The 16,727-nt window shown below is 45.5% G+C and overlaps 1 protein-coding gene across 2 annotated transcripts in view; it reads right to left on the reverse strand.

Moving 5' to 3' along the window:
• Nucleotides 1-16,727, reverse strand: part of Spats2l (spermatogenesis associated serine rich 2 like) — a 99,181-nt gene that overhangs the window by 59,425 nt on the left and 23,029 nt on the right. For both annotated transcript variants that reach the window (XM_032901193.1, XM_032901194.1), the window contains exons 3-5: nucleotides 7,176-7,284; nucleotides 4,029-4,078; nucleotides 1,001-1,247 (exon numbers count right to left, since the gene is read on the reverse strand). In XM_032901193.1, the coding sequence (XP_032757084.1) occupies nucleotides 1,001-1,247; nucleotides 4,029-4,078; nucleotides 7,176-7,284 (406 nt within the window). The remainder of the gene's footprint in view (nucleotides 1-1,000; nucleotides 1,248-4,028; nucleotides 4,079-7,175; nucleotides 7,285-16,727) is intronic.

Raw genomic sequence — 16,727 nt, forward strand, 5'->3', positions numbered from 1 at the left:
CTAGCATACGTACTTGCACACACATTGTTTATATAATATACACACATAAGTAGATTTCTGAAGTTAATTTATAGCTGCAGCATAAATGATTACCCATATTCCACCACCCAAAAGGAGATAAAATAATCTAGTTCAAGGAAAGAACTTAGTAACATTTTCATTCATCATCACTTGTCTTTCCCTTTTCCTAGGTGAAGTATCCCTTCGAACTAGCACTGCCCTGTCACCCCAGATCCTAATATGCACTAGACCTAAGGGACTGGGAGTCAGACAGGTATCTGATAGGTAGAGGAGAGGGGAAGGGGCTGTAAGGAAGAAGGGGAGTAACTAGGTAAAAGGATGGTGACCTTCAAAGATGACTGGCTCCTTCCTCACCCTCCAAACCTGAGACAAATGCCTGGCAACTTAAAACAAAGGTCTTGTAGGATTTCCTCCTGCCAGCAGTGTCCCTGCTGAGGGACTGGCTCAATAAGTTCAAGGCTGGATTAGGACATGTTTCCACAACGTGGTCAGCCAATCAGCCATCTTGCCTTCTTCAAACTGTCCAAAGCTAAGTTAGGGAGGGAAGACCTTTGAGAGACTTAAATGTCCCTAGCCATCCAGGAGAAGCTGGGCTTCAGTTTCCCAAACTCCCTCTGCCTCAATGTGTGCTTCCTCATTGGTTGCTTCTGGCTGATCCAGTCTGTAGTGTTTGAGAAGCTCCCAGCTTTCACCTGTTTTTCCTGCTTTCCCACTCTTTAACTGGCATAGAAAATGAATCAGTAGACAATAACAGAACTATAGGGCTGTTGAGGGGGAATATGGGTGCTCCGAGTTGGGGCAGACTGACAGCTTTTCTCTGAGCCCTTGTTGTTCCAGTCCCTGGCTTCAGGACTCAGTGGTATCTACGTACTGGGTGCTCAGGCTTTCCCATCCTGTGTAGGAGCCGCCACAGCCACTGCTTTCAAGAGCTCCCTCTGCTGTACCCATCATCCTAAGTAAGCGACACTTAAGAACTAACCTGTGATCCCACGCTGAGTCCTTGGTGGTTCCTCCAGTATTGAGATCTTTTTCTCACGTGGTGTGAGGGCCAGTTTTTCTCTGGCAGAGTCAGGGGATGAGCTGTCCTTTTCACAGCCATTCATGTGACCATTTTGTACCAGTGGTGCCTGGGGCTGCATGGGCCCCACCTCCGGCCTCTCCCCCTTGTCCTTAGCATCTTTGTTGCCTTGATGCTGCTTGGATTTGCTTCTTTTTCTTTTGTTATTCTACAGGGAGAGACAAATGGGAAAACAGTACTGACATTCAGCAGAGGCTCTGACAAGACAATCATTCTGACACCTGGGTTTTAATAGAATGGGTGAAAGCACATCTTTGTTACATACCCAGAATAATCTAAATATTGTGCTTCTAAAGGAAGTTGTCCAAACTTTTTACCTTGCAGTTGTAGGCAACAAAAAGTTTCCTTAATTTGAAAGGAAAAAAAAAAACTACAGTAACAATAGCTTAAATAGCAGAGAGGTAATTTAAGCAACTTAAGAAAACAAACAACTCTGAAAGAACTGGCCATACTAAGAACTAGCTCTTGCTTCTTGAAGCAGTTCAGGACTCCGGAGGTCAGCTGAACACTCAGGTTCCATTATCTGGGGAGGGAGCCAAAAGGGAGGACTGACAGGAATAAAGCAGGCTATCTACAGCAAAAAGAGGTTTCCTGAAACATTCCATTCATCAGGAAGCTCCTTAAGACTGAATGTAAACAAAGAACAGGAAGTCCCTGAAACTCATCAGATACACTATGTGGTCTCCTTTCTGAGAGTAAACAATACTGTTCTGAGTCTCCCTCAGATCTGCCAAACTGCTAAGACTTGGAGACAAGCCGTGCAGCCTGGAAAAGGCAGAGACCAACTGAGGTGCCTGGAAAGGATACTCTCCAGCTGGTTGAGCTGCCTGTGGGCTGTGTAGTGAGCTGCAGGTTCCCAGCTTTGTGAGCTGTCACCCATGCTGGGAGGGGCTTTGGTGGTGCAGCCGTCTTTGAGTCATTTCTTGTCCTGTAAGTAACCCTTCACCCATATTCCTGTAATTCCAATAAAACCCATTGGTTCGCCAAGTTAGATGGTGGTGCTATCCGTACTAGAGTCTGTTGTGGGATCCCTATCTGGGGTGAACAGATGTGTGTTGTGTCTCCCCAGGAGAAGCCTCTTACACAAGAAAAGGAAGCATAAGGCAGAGCCAACATGGACCTCTGCGACAATGCAATCTGGAGATGGCAAGAATTGTTGCCAGCATGTTTAAGGCAGCCCGAGGCTCTAGAATCATTCTGTGATTATTTACGCCCAGGCAACGGCTATTATAAGGCAATACCAAATTTGTCCACTCCACCTAGACCCAGGACTTCTCAGCTGTTTATTACATATACATTGAAATAGCCCCGCACTACATTTATATCAGAGTGTTTTAGAGTCTCACAGAATTTTACTGTACTTCTCCCCAAACGCTTGGTCACTGAGTATAAAAAAGAAACTAGGAAATGGACAACATGTTTCTAATTGATAGGTCCATTTTTCTGGAATGTGTACATGCCCAGCCTCTCTCTCCCCCTCCCTCCCTCCTCTCCTCCCTCCTCTCCTCCCTCCCTCCCTCCAACACTTGTTTTATAAAGCATGTGTGGAGGTGAGAGGACAACGTGGAGGACTGGGTTCTCTCTCCTTTCACCATATGGATCCCAGGGAACAAACTCAAGTAGTCAGGCTTGGTAGCAAATGCTTTTACCTGATGGGTCACCCCAGGAGCCCTTGACTTTGGACTTTTACCTGTTTGGTGTTCAATGTACTTAACCATCAGTGGTGCAGATACCAGACCCAGTAGAAAGTGGAGGACCTGGGCTTTGTCCTCCAGCACACTCAGAGACCAACTGACACCTATTTCCTTTCTTTTCCAAAACATCACAGTCATGCCCAGGTTCTTCTGGGTGAGGGATCTGACTGCTGACCGCAGGTGAAGAGGAACAGAGGACACTGTCCCCACCACTGGCTTTGGAGTTGGAACCCATGTCCACTGAGTTGGGTCTGGAGACCATCTCCCTACTGAACCCAGAGGAGGGTCCTCACTAAGAAACCACGTCTGCCGCTGCTGTCTCTGCTTCTCTCCCTGCCCCCATCACAGAGATGTAAAAACCGAAGCACACATCTGAGTATTTTTTCCACGTAAAGATAAATACAGCCTTTCAATCACTTGCAAATCGTCTTTATCTCACTGGGAAGCCTGGGAAGCTATGATTAAAGAGAAGCAGAGACTGTCAAAAATGGCGGCAAACAAAATGGGCAAAATCTCCTTCTTCCTCCTATTCTACGTGAAACCTGAAGGAGGAAAGGACGGTTTCAGCAATGTCTGCAATTTGGGGCTGCATGAAAGCAACGTGGCTGCATTTGGTTGGTTCAAAACCTGTTTCACAGGCCTGTGATTTTCCCTTCGTGGGCAGGGTAGGTTACATCCCGTGAGAATCAAAACAGCAGGCCCTGTGGTGTCAGTGTGGAGAAGAGACGCTGTTGTCGGCACACACCAGGCCTGTGCCCAGGAGCCCCACTTCCTGCGATTAGACAGCACCTGCGATTAGACATTGGCTAGATATTCATTTGGGGAAAGAAAAAAAATGTGAAAATGTATTTTGGGCTTTTTAAGTATCTTTAAAGCACTCCTTAATTTCTGCCTTTGTGCTATGGGACATGTTCGGGCACATTAGCATCTCCAATGTGTCACCTCTTAATACTTACAAAGAAGCACAACTCTGGTGCTCATTGAGCACACCTGGTTGATTAACACACACACACACACACACACACACACACACACACACACACTCTGAACGGAAAATAAGGGCCTTAGGAGCGAAAGTAGCTGGCAACAGGAGCAAGGTGTAGATTTGAAAGCTCTCTGGGTGTGCATATTAACAAGTTCGAATGAACCATAAAATTGGCAGCTTTGTTGAAATGATAACAGCCCTGAAGGTTTGACTGAAGATCTCACTAATTCACCGTCACCCTTAATCTTACCTTCTTTTTCCCCGTCATGTTCCATTCTTTAAGAACTTGAATAGCACTGCCTAGATAAAGAAAAAGAATCTTCAACAAATATCCGCACAATAAAACGAACAGAAAATTCACCCGTGCTTGGAAGCGATAGGGCGGGGGATGGGGGTTGGCTGGCAGGGCAAACTTCTTCATTTATTTTGATACGGCCTACCTTAATAAAAATGCCAGTTCTGTTTCTTATTTCCAAGATCTTCATTTAATTCACTGCACAATCTTGGTTTTATAAAAATATTAAGCCCTGCTTTGTGGAGCATACTTTTTTTTTAAACCCTGTTGTCTTAGGGAATATGAGATGTGTCTCGAGAGTTTTCTGATAGCCTCATTGCCACAGGTAGAATTAAAATTGCTCTGTTTGGGATGTGAATAAAGCTTTGATCCAAACCTGGGCTTCTCCGTACTACTAACCACGACGGGCAGACCTTGCTCCTTTCCGACTCATTCATTAGTTCAAGACTTTCGGGGGTCTGAGGAAGAGAGACTCTGTTTCCTCCACCCACCACGGAGAGGGGAGGATGTGTCCTTTACAAGGCTTCCATTTCAAACCAACAAAGTTCGTTAAATGACTAACTGGGTCCCAGGCTCTGCCTGACCCACTCACATACATAACCTTGACCCAAAGCTAAGAAATACTTCATCACTTTCAACTACAATCTGTCTCTATGTGATTTAACAATCTATTTACATTAAAAATCTCTTTATATTAACTTGCTGGTTATCAACTAGTTACTGATATTGAAGAATCGGTCGATTCCATAGAAGCAGGGATTTCATAAGGGAGAGGGTTGTACATACTCTAACAATTTTAAGCACTCTCATATCGCTTTACATTAATACAGTATATATTATAATAATAACTGTCTACAAGGTAGTGGCTAACCAGAGATTAACTTCAGACTAGTTGGTCTCCATGATAAGTTTCAAATTAGTAGCTCCTGTGGTTGATGCCACTAAGAGACGAGCAGGACGTGACAGTGTTTAACAGGCCCTATCACCCCTGTCTACCCAGAGCTTCCAATTCAGTGCCCTCCTTGTCTTGTTTGAGTCGCATGCACTTGAAATGGCACGGCTACACCCAAAAGTAAAATAGAATTTATACGTTTCAGTAACTGGGCTGGCATTTCTCTCATTTGCCCAAAGGAGTTAATGATCGTCAACACTTTCCTGGGGTTTGTCATTTCTCCTTGGTGACTTACCAGAGTCACTCTTGTAGCTAAGCTGCCACTTTCTACATAAAGGAAAAATTAAAAACAAAAAACAAAAAACTTTTAAAAGCCATTCCAAAGGCAAGCGCTGTGATGTGGGTACAGCACCCATTCGTCTGTTTCCTATTTTGACACTGAGGACTTTACTTGTGATTTGGACAAGAGCTTACACAGAGTAACTGTAAAGAAATACCCGTATTTACACAGGATTCTGAAAGCGTTGTTATTAAATTTTAATAGTGCCAGACGTGCCTAGAGGTCTTTCAGTAAGCCATTTGAATTAGTGATTTCAGTATGGCTCACAAAACACTCCCAACAAATATTTTTTTGACTCCTATTGAGTTTTAAGCAACTTTTTCCGTTGGTTTGCAACTCAACCGATGAGGAGTCTCAGCTTTGATGAGACCTTGACAGGGACAAGGTGGAAACTCCAGGAGCAAGGCCTTCCATTCAAGTTCCAACTGCTTTGACAAGAGTCCATCATTGCTGCCTCTGTGCATTTAGTCCGGGTCACACTTTAACAGAAACCCTTTGTAATGGGAGGTGGGGGTGGGACGGGGTGGAGAAAGCAGCCTCTAACTTGCTCTGAACCTCTGTTCATGCAAATGGTGTGGCAAGGGAAACCAGACAGGAGACCATCTCAGAGTTAGGATGTGCACATTCATGACATTCAAAGAGGGTGTATGTGGGGCAAATCACAGCTACCATTGGTCCTAATGACTAAAGGTTATACATCAATATAATCTTCATAGAGCATACAGTGAGGCAGGGCAAACAGTGAGAAAGCCTCACGCAGGAGATTTGCTTGCACATCTGTATGAACGGTCATCATCTATCCATTTAGTTAGGACCCTGAGCATTGATTGCTGGTACAGAATGTGAGCATGGAGCTTGGGTTCTGGATCTGGCCCTGAACTGCCTAACTATCCTTGTGAAACTCAAGAGAGTTAGTCCACTCCTCACACATCAAGGAGATCACACCATCCCTAACACGGTGTGAAGAAGGTACAGTTGAGACGCCTTCTCTGGACGCTATTTCTCAGGCTGCGATTAGCTAGTCCATTATTTACAGAATAGGGAAAAAAATGCCAGGAAACAGTACATTTAATAACTGTGACAAGAAGATCTTCATTCAAGACAAAATATTAAGGAAAAAATTCTCAACAATTTCTAGAAAAGATACCCAACCCTGTAAATATCTGCAGGATCAGCACCTTTTCAGACCTGAGATTCTGCAATACCACTGGCAAGGCACTTCCTAAGAGACCAAAATCAACTAAGAGGCAGATGAACTGGCCGTATGATTAACCGAGTGATATAGCTGTCAGGAATTCAGTTCACTTAGACTGAGCATGGAATTTCAGAGCCATGACACTCAGCAGACTTGAAAGAGATGAGGCCTTCCTGGTCAGCCATGAAGGGCACCGTCCTCTACCCACAGGGACGCCATCGAATAAAGGACATGTTTAACAAACTGAGATAATTGGCAAAGATCCGGTAGCTTTATAATTGGTGTCCTCTAGAAGTCTTCAGTCTCTTCTTCCAAATGAGTGGAAAAGGCCCTTCTTCATTCTGCCCTTATAATGTGTCCGTGCTCTTTGAAATCTGTTTTACTTTTTGGTTTCTTTATTTGTTTCCTTCCTTGAGATACGTTTTCACTGTGTAGTCCTAGCTAGCCTAGAACACAGGGTCTCACTGGGCATCCCTACCTGGTCTGGAACTTACCATGTAAACCAGGCTGTCCTTGAGCTCACAGAGTCTGCCTCTGCCTCCAGAGGTGATTAAAGGTGTATCATGTTTTTATTTTTTATGAGAAGTATTAGAAACTGTTTAACGCTCAGTTCATTTAAGGAAAACAAATAGACACTATTGGATTTAATTAGTTCCCCATTTCAGTTTCACCTACCGTCCACAAAGGCTTGCACGGCTTTATCCACATTAAAATCAAACTGTTGGAGCACCAGGACAATTTCATTATTGCTTTTGTTCGGAACAACTGATCTAACTGCGTAGATCTAGAAGAAAAGGAAGAGAAAAGCAGAAAGGTAAACATCCCGAGTACTGTTCACCACAGATTCTTGCTAGATAGAACAGGAAAAGCCCAGGAAAGGTAACCCCTCTGTCTTCTCGCCAGCAAACAGGCTCCAGGCCTTTTAGAGAAGTAAGTGCTGGTGCTCACCTGAATGCCGGCTTTATTTGTGTATCCACCTCACAAGGTCTCCTTGTGGGGCTGGAAGAACAACTGTGCAAAGCCAGCTCTGATTTGGCAGCCAACCCTCCCGGAGGCTGAGATACAGACAAGATGTGTTCTCCGCGAGGACACAGAATCTTTTTCTGTCTCAGGCCTTTCCACTCGCTCAGGAGTATCTTTAGAAAACATACAGAAATAGTCTCATGCCTCAGCTTCTCTCTGGGCACAGTGGAAGCAGTTATCTGAGGGTCACAGACGTGTGCTGTGAGACTCCAGACTGTGGGGCTCTGCGTTTGTGAGATGGTAGTCCCAGCCATCCTACAGAAAATAATCTCCTAAACGCCACTCGGAAAAATAACCACCGGTGAGCAGAGCGAAGGTAAATGCATGGGTGAGCCAAGGATTCTGAGGCCTGCAAGTGTTCACTCCTCAGTGACGGAGGGGCCCCTCCATCAACCGTAGCATAGATTCTTTCTGGTTGCCTGCTAGAATTAATTGACCTTTATCTCAGAGAACTTGCGATTATTACAGACCGTTTTCCGCATTCTGGCATAACCTATCTTACCCCTGTCTTACGAGAAGGATTCCTGTACTAACAAATGCAAGCACGCCGCAAAGGCAACGGGAAGCACTCATTAGAGAATAGTGCGATCTATACACGAGCCACTCAGAGTTGTCAGGACCAGTGGGTTTAGAGTTAAACGGAATTTGTTATAATTGGATTCATGGGGTATGGATTATAGAAGCATGGTACATGTAATATGACACTATTGAGCAGACATTTAACTGAGCAGTGCAGACTAATTTTTGATGATGTAAGAAAATAGGGTGCCCGTTCCACACAGATCTGTATATAACAGTATTTAGGTTATAATGAGGAAATTGCATAGGCTATGGGCATAGGACTTGTAGAGATGTTGACATTATTGACCAGAAGATTGGTTTCAAATCCTGACATTTAAAAATGCTAAACATTTGAGCTTTGTGGAGATTTTAATAGAATGTGTGCTTGTATATGTCAGTCGACACTCCTTTGGGTTTTTACTATTCTCACATTTTATGCTTCTTAGGTTCTCTAGACTTCATTAGAAAAACTGACTCTTTAAAAAAAAATCTAAGTTCTTCGATGCTTTGCTGCCCCTCTTTAAAACCCCAGTTCAGTGACTACAAGTTATTTACTTTAGACAGGGTCTCATTATATGGCCTCAAACTCTCCTGTCTCTGCCTCCCCAGTGGCACACATGTGCTACTAAACTGACCTTGTAAATACTCCTTTTAAATCCTCATTGAGGTGGTCCTCAACCCATGGGTCTCAACCCCTTTGGGGGCTGCATATCAGATGTCCCACATATCATATATTTATATTATGATTCATAACAGTAGCAAAATTACAGTTATGAAGTAGCAAAGAAATAACTTTATGGTTGGGGTTCACCACAGGGGAACGGCGTTAAAGGGTTGCAGCATTAGGAAGGTTGAGAACCACTGTGTGGCAAGGCATCAAACTTCCTGAAACATAAAGGTCATAGGGGTTATAGACAACGCTCAAATGACCATGGAAAGTGACAAGAGTTGGATGGAAGGGGTAAGGGCAGTGGGGGAGGGGGAGGGGATGGGAAGGGGGATGGTGGGGGCAAGCACTCTGGGCAGGGCAAGCAGGACTCCACCCTGAAGATGGAGGACAACAGAGGACGAGGCTGTTGGAGCACAGCGGAGGTCAGACTTGACAGGGACTAGACAAGGCAGGGTCTATGAGGCTATGTACTTCATGTTGGCCCTGTGAGCATTCCTCAGTTGTTTGCTGAGTCCTCTCCTCACATCTATTCATCATGTTTCAAAGAGAGGTATTCTTTCTCGTTGAATATAAAAATGTTTTTAAAAGAAGCTAAGCTGAGGTCAAGAATGGAGCTCAGTTGTTAGAGCACTTGCCTGGCACGTATAAATTGCTATATTTAAACCGAGATGCAAAGAAACAAAGCCAAAGCCAGCCCAGGAAAGTCGTCAACGGTAATAATACATAATATTTGCCTTGTACCTAGTAGTGCGTTGGAGTTCCCTGTATTAAATTCCTAATACCTTTTAAATAAATATAATTTTAGCAGTTCAAGCCACTACAGTTTGTTCATATGTAAAACTTCATAATAATGACCATCATTATTGCCACATCAAACATGCCTTTCTGAATAATAAAATGCTTAGTTATTAATTACCTGAAGAACATTATTGTAACATTAGACCAAAGTTTTCAAGCCACCTACACACAGCTATGTGACTAGCAAAGACCAGACTCATAAAATCAACATAAAAACAATTGCTCCCTTGCTTCTAGACTCTCCTCTGCAAAACATGTTTCATTATGCTAAGGCAAAAAACAGTGTAAGCCATTGCTCAATACACACTTTCTCCTCAGACGCCTGCAGTACTCTTCCCATCCTTGTAAAATCAGAAACAAAGACCACATAAGCATGGACAGCTACGTGCAGGCAGACAGTATTGTGTGGTCACTGGCAAGTGTGTATGTGCGTGCGTGTACGTGTGGGTGAGTGCATGCCCGTAAGCGGGTGAGTGTACATGCATGCATGTAAAGGCCAAAGGTCAACATTTGGTGTCTTCTGCAAGACACCTTATATTTTGAGATGGATTCTCTAACAGAACCAGGAGCTAAAACCTAGGGAGCTTCAGGAATCTGCTTGTCTCTACCTCCTCGGTCCTGGGGTTACAGGTGTGCATCACAGTGACTAACTGTCGGGTGGGTGCTGGGGGTCAAATTAAGTCCTCATGCAAGCTTTTTTCCAACAGAACTATCTCCCCAGCCCTTCCTTATTTTATATATCTTAGTTCTGAATGTCTCTCTAGAAAATCATCACTAATTGAGTTCCGATATCAGATCGGTAAGAAGTAGTACCAACTTGTAGAGTTGGTTCTTAACTAGAGGAGGTATTCCGAGCTTTACAGAAATGAGCAGGTAAGGTGGGGGATCTTGTCTGTTCTTGGCCATTCCTTAGTAATGCTGAACCCTGGGCTAACTTCTATTGGCTCTGGTCACTGGTCTCTGGCAATGCCAAGAGAGCGGCACAATTCATAAATCCACTGCATCATCTCTGTATGGAAATGACTTCGTGGAGGATGGAAAGATCACAGGGCTCCTCTGTGTAAATTAAAATGCAGGACCTGGCCAGCTGCTATTCACAACCCTGCAGACTCTGAGGGTTTGGGCGTTCAAGTCTAAGGAAGAGTGGCAGCAAACACGGGGCATGGATAGCCAAAGCAGTGTTGCCCTGTTGTGCTCAGCGGCTGCGGCTGCCTGTGGAAATACAGCTTCTGAGAGCTGCTGGAACGGCTCCATCCATGCATGACTAATGGTAGTTTGCATACGGAGAATTCATAAAATTCACGCAGGCAATAGCTGTGCAGCAGAGGCTGTTTCTGGCCCTGCTTCTCACACACAGCCACTCGCTACAGCCCGGGGCCCTTCCAAAGCTTTAGAACGAAGCTGGAAGCTGCTGCCCTTGACAGGAATCCTAAGGGGCTCTCCTGCCAAACTGACAGAGAGGTCCATTCGTGCCCACCGGGCAGCCATTCAGCCTGCTGGGTGACAGTCAAGACGACTGGTTAGCGCTTCATTTAGCAACTGCTTCAGCCTTCCAGTATCGCGCTCATCTGCTTTGCTTCTACTGATTTATGTCTGGCTTGGTGAATTCAATTTGCTATTTAGAAAGGGGTGGTTGTGATGTTGCCTTCTGAGTATTTTTCATCTGGTTTCCTTCTTTTCTCAGGGGCTTTCCTATCTGGCCCTGTGGGGTCTGACATATTCTGCACCAGACCCCACCCTATTGGCTCATGCATTAACCAAATGGTGGGATGCTCTTCGGTTCATAGCTGAGTTGTCTCTGGTTGAAGGGCTGTTAACAGGTTTCCTTGTTCACACCGCACATTATCGAGCCTGTCTGTGATGGCTTCTTGGACCTTCTTCTTGGCTTACCAATGAGTCTTAAACCACGCTGGAGTTTCAAAAGCGACCCAGAGAGGAATTTTCAATCTACTTGCACTGCTGTGGGATCAGCCAAGACCCAGCATTATCAACAAACACAGAATAACCAGTCTTTCCACTTCTAGTCTCTCCATTGGAAGTTCACCCTGATGCTGCTGTCCTTCCAAAAATATAGTTTTCCTGTGGTCCTGTGGGAGATGTGTTCCAGGATCCTTAGATAACAAAACCCATAGCAGCCCAAGTTCCTTACAAAAAATGGGTGTGCATGTAACCTATGCAAATTCTCCGGGTACTTTAAATATGTATTTTAAAATACATCCCACCCCCAATGCAAACACTATGAAAATAGTTATCTTGCATAGTTTAGGAAATAATGACAAGACAAAATTCTGTATATGCTCATTTTCTTTCCAAAATATTCTTGATCTGTGGTGACCTGAACTCACGGGTTCAGAACACATGGAGATGGATTGATGGCCACAGAATCATGACCATCTTATTCTCTTACTGAAGATTTAGAACCAAGTGTACTCTGGTATTCAAGGCCATAGGGCGCCAGGGCACCATCCTGCTTTTTTCAAGTGACTCTGTTCCTCTACCCAGCACAGACAAGTGCCTCATACCCAGTTTTGACTTCTCAGCCCGCACGTTCATCAGGGCTCCTCCTTTGACTTAAGATGTATCCTGTCCCCATTCTCATGTTCCCGATGAAAGGCCAAGAATGCACGAAGCCCTTCTTAACCCTTCCTACCTGAAGCATTCCCGACTCAACCTCAAAGCCCTTCCCCAGTAGGTGTCTTTAAATGTTTGAACACCTCCTTCGATCCTACGGATTTGCGTGCACACTGTTTTGACTAGACTGCAAGCAGTCTGAGGGTGGAATCCTCCTCTGCCGTTTCTGCATGGTTTCCATGGCTCCTCTGGAGCGACTGATACTGTGCGTGCAGTATTTAATGACTGCTTATCTAGTGAGAGTCGGCCTGTAGCCACATCCAGCTGCTGCTTGGAGCCAATCGAATATCCCGCCAGTGTGCGGGCACCACACAGCCACCTGCATCTACTTTTGTATCCACCATCCAGAGTAGCACAGTGGGTCCCCACTGACGGACTGCGCCCCAAGCATTATACAGGCAGAGAGAACATACGCATGGTCTTTACAGAGCCATCAGAGACTGGAAGAATACTTAACATTCTTACAATTCTCCTGCTATATGATCAGGAACAGTGGTATTTTTAGAGTCTGGGAGCTATGAAGTATACCGCCTGTCTGTCCTTCCAGAGACAGCTTCGGAGACAGACATCAGCCGAGTCTGCTCTGAGTGATATAAGAGAGAGCCAGCTACAGTTCTGTCCCAAGGAGGTGCCACCGGGGCAGCAGATGAGCCACTGTAACGAGAGTCAGTGCTGTGTTCTTTGTATGGGCAAGGTACGGTGGCACTACGGAGGAGCGAGCATGCCTGCCCACAGACAGGAGGACGCGCTCTAGATGGAGAGATGTCGTGGAAGCAGCGCTGGAGTTGACAGAGCTGTGCTCTAATCTTGGCTCTGGCATGTGACCTTGGTCAACTGCTCAGAAATTTGAAACTTGGTTCATAAGAAGAGTCTATTATTTGCTGGAGCCTGTAAAATGGGAAGAATCGATGCGTGTAAAGTGTCTGCTAGAGAGTCTGACATATATTAGCTGCTCTGTAAGTCTGAAATAGAACAGAGTGGGACTATTCTCAGTAGGCCATGAAGGCATGGCTTGGGAACTGCAAGAACACATAGCTTACATGCTGGTCAAGGCTTATTTTGGAAGGACTGTCCTGTAACTAGCGGTTTAGAGACCTTTCTTCTTCTGCGGTCTCAGGGACAGTGGGCCCAACACCTTCCATTAAGTTCTTTCTTCATTCTATTCAATTTTAATGTGGCCAACATGTGTTTCCCTCTTAGTCTCATCTAATCACTTGCTAAAAGTCTAGTCCTGACACTGGGTGTCTGGACAGAGCAGGAACAGGGCAGGCAGAGGCAGAGCTGGGAAAGAGACGTGCAAACAAACAGGTGAGACGGACAGACAGGTGCACCGTGACTCCCCAACAGTGTTAAAACACCAGTAAGTCCATCGTAAGTTACAAACACTGTAAGGTGACAATGCGTTTGGAGGGGCAGGAATGGTTTAGCTGGTAAGTGCTTGCTGTGCATGCACGAGGAGCAAATTTTGGATCACCAGTACCTCCATGTAAAAAAAGCTGGGTGACAGCAGTACATGTACAAAAGCCACAAAAAGGACAGGAAGATCCCTGGAGATTGCTGGCCAGGTACTGTAGCCAATCAGTGAGCTCCAAGTTCAGTCAGAGACTGTCTCAAAAATAAGAGTGATTGAGGAAGACACCTGGCATTGACCTCTAACCTCCTTCAGCACGTGCACACTGTGCATACACAGTCACATAACACGCATGTTCACACACAAATTGAAAAAAAAACCATAAATGCATTTGGTATACTTGGCCTATAGATCGTTATAGCTTAGGCTGGTCTGCTTTGCATGAGTTCAGAACACTTTCTGTAGCCTACATTGGGCACTGCCATTCTGCACAAAGCATGTTCTGAAATAAAAGTGCTGAGTATCTTAACTTATTAGTACTGTGCTGAACGTGCAAACTAGAATGGTTGTAAGGGTCTTGCTTTTGCACCAGGGTGAGGGTGAAAATTGTAAGTCGAACCACGGTAAGCCAGGACTGATCATCTGTAATTGCACCCCATGGTAAGTGAGTCTGCCCAGGAAGCAATCAGAGTCATATTCACAATGAATCACAATGGTCAGGAAGCCGCTGGTTTGAAAGGCCAGAATGCACCAATCAGACTCTTAAGTATTATTCAGAATGGGAGAGAGGCAGTGTGGAAATGGATGGGACCAGCCTCCCAGAAAGCTGCCCACCCCTGCTGTTTTCTTACCTTCCCCAAGTCACGTGACACCCTGCCAGACCTGTGTAATAGCCTCTATTTATTTGCACTAGTTTGAGAAGGTTTCATTTTCTCGAGCATGTAGCAAGTACCTAAAGGCTGTATTAGCAAATGGAGCTGGAAATAAAAACAACACGGTCAAATAGCCCGTCTAATTGACAAAGGAGGAAAAAACCTGGGAGATTTTTAAGGAGAAATGCACCCAGAATGTAAAGTGAGAGACCCGGAGATGAGAAGCCACAAGTCTTGACTACACACTGTCCATAGCTCTCATGCAAGTAACTTGCGTGACACTCTCTGGAGTGTAAGTTGCTCAGGGCATAGCTTACATCCACAGCATCCTAAACACTGGGGACACTCAGGGGACGGAGGCACAGTGTCTGGTGAGGGGCTGAATGAACGGAAGAAGTGGGGAGTCCAGTAACAAGGTCTTTGAGACGTTCTGGGTCTTCAGTCCACTTTTTCAGTGCACACCTACAGTTCCGCAGAAAGTACCTGGCAGTATTTAAAACCTTAAATGATTCAAGTCGCAGATGTGTCGGCTGCCTCCTAGGTCCCAGGCATGGCAGATGGCTGCTCCCAGCCCCGAGGAACTTTACACACTTAAAGATAAGCACTGTCCTATCCACAGTAAGGGCAGCAATCCAACCCCCAGCGACCTCCTCTCTGCACCAACAAGAACCAGTTATTTATGGGCTTGCCATTCCTGCAATGCTACCAGGGCTTTATAATAAGCTTTGGTCACATTTCTCAAATGCTGAGCCTCTCAGAGATGCCTGAAAAACATCTCCTCCGTGGATTCTGTATATGTATTGCTTCACTTGCTGGACCGGTAGTATTATCTACACGCTAATGAAGGCGGCTCTCCGGTGAATCTTCTTGGGCGGAAGGAAATACTCTTTGCGGGCTGGTACCTTTGCACCGAGGATAATTCCATAATTTAATTGCTTTTTTCGAATATCTACTTCCTGCCAGCAAAACAATATGTATGAAGTGTTGTCATGTTCTACTCGGCTGACTTTTTGGGAATTAACACCACCGGCACAAATCAAAATTAACTTTTTGGGGCGAGCAGAACAGGATTAGAAAGAAAAATGAAGCTTTGAGGATGGGGAAAACGCCATGCTGGTGGGGTCGGGGGAAAGCTGAGTGGGGATCTCTCTGTGTGTCTTCTGAGACTTTGCACCGTTAGCTGCTCAGAACCAAGAGGCAGTTCTGGAGGCTTGGGACACTTGAGAGAAGGCAGGTTTAACTGTCTTTAAGGTTCTTCCTGATCCCAGGATGTGGCCGGCAGGAGTGATTTGCCCACGGTCTGGTTCCCCAGAACCTGTGAGGATGCTGAACCTCATGGAGAACTCAGTCTGCAGATGGAACGAAGGTTGTGCTAACTCTGAGGACTGAGATCATTTCGGCTTACCTTGGTGGGGCCCAGCACAGTGACAATACTCTACAGCTCTGTGAGGAGGAAGAGGGTGGGTGACAGCAGCACAAAGTGAGACTCAACTAGACACTTCGGGGCTTGAAGGGAGGATGAGGCAGGAAAAGGCAAGAAAAGCCATTCTCTGCATCGACCCTGGAAAGGGGTGACCATGTACTCGAAAGCCTTGTGTTGAGGCCCCCATCAGACTCTGGCCTCCAGACCTCCAAGGCAGTTTCACCTGCTCTGCCTTAAGCTCTGAAGCTGAGGGTGACGATGACAGTGCAATCAGGCGGTGCAATGGACCCTGCTCTGAGGAACAAGACGTTCGCCCCTGCATTGTTTCTCCCATCGCACCAACTAGTCTCTTAAAACGTAACAACAAGCTAGGTACCATTCTCAGTGCTTGTCTTGGGAGGGCAGTCCTAGTTACTCATGTACTGAAGTTCCACTTCACAGGGAAAAGTAGGAGGGGCCCCCAAAACATCGAAGGAAGCAATGCAAAGGAACACACAACAGCCGCTTTGGGGTAATAAAGCGGCTGATAATAAAGTCCCCCTGATCCTATGTTTACTCCCGTCTCTCTCAATAACCTAGGCTGGTTCCTTCTTCTCGTCGAAACTGTAAAACCCTCACAACTGGGTTTCTGACTTGGTTCTCCCTCTCTCCAATCCATCTTAAAACAATCAGTGCACAATTATTGCCCAAAGGGGTTGAGCATGTTCACTGACGGAGGAAGGAGCCAGCAATGAGAGGAAAGAAAGGAGATAAATCACGACACAAGACTTCCTGAGGTTGTGGAGGGGCCGGAGCCATCTCAGTCTAAGGACTTCCTGGGCAATCGTAAGGGCCTAAGTCTGAGACCCAGCATGCACAGAGAAAGGCAGCCAAGATGGTGCATTCTTGTCCTCTCAGT

The sequence above is a fragment of the Rattus rattus genome, chromosome 4, assembly GCF_011064425.1.
Source record: "Rattus rattus isolate New Zealand chromosome 4, Rrattus_CSIRO_v1, whole genome shotgun sequence".
NCBI lineage: Eukaryota > Metazoa > Chordata > Mammalia > Rodentia > Muridae > Rattus > Rattus rattus.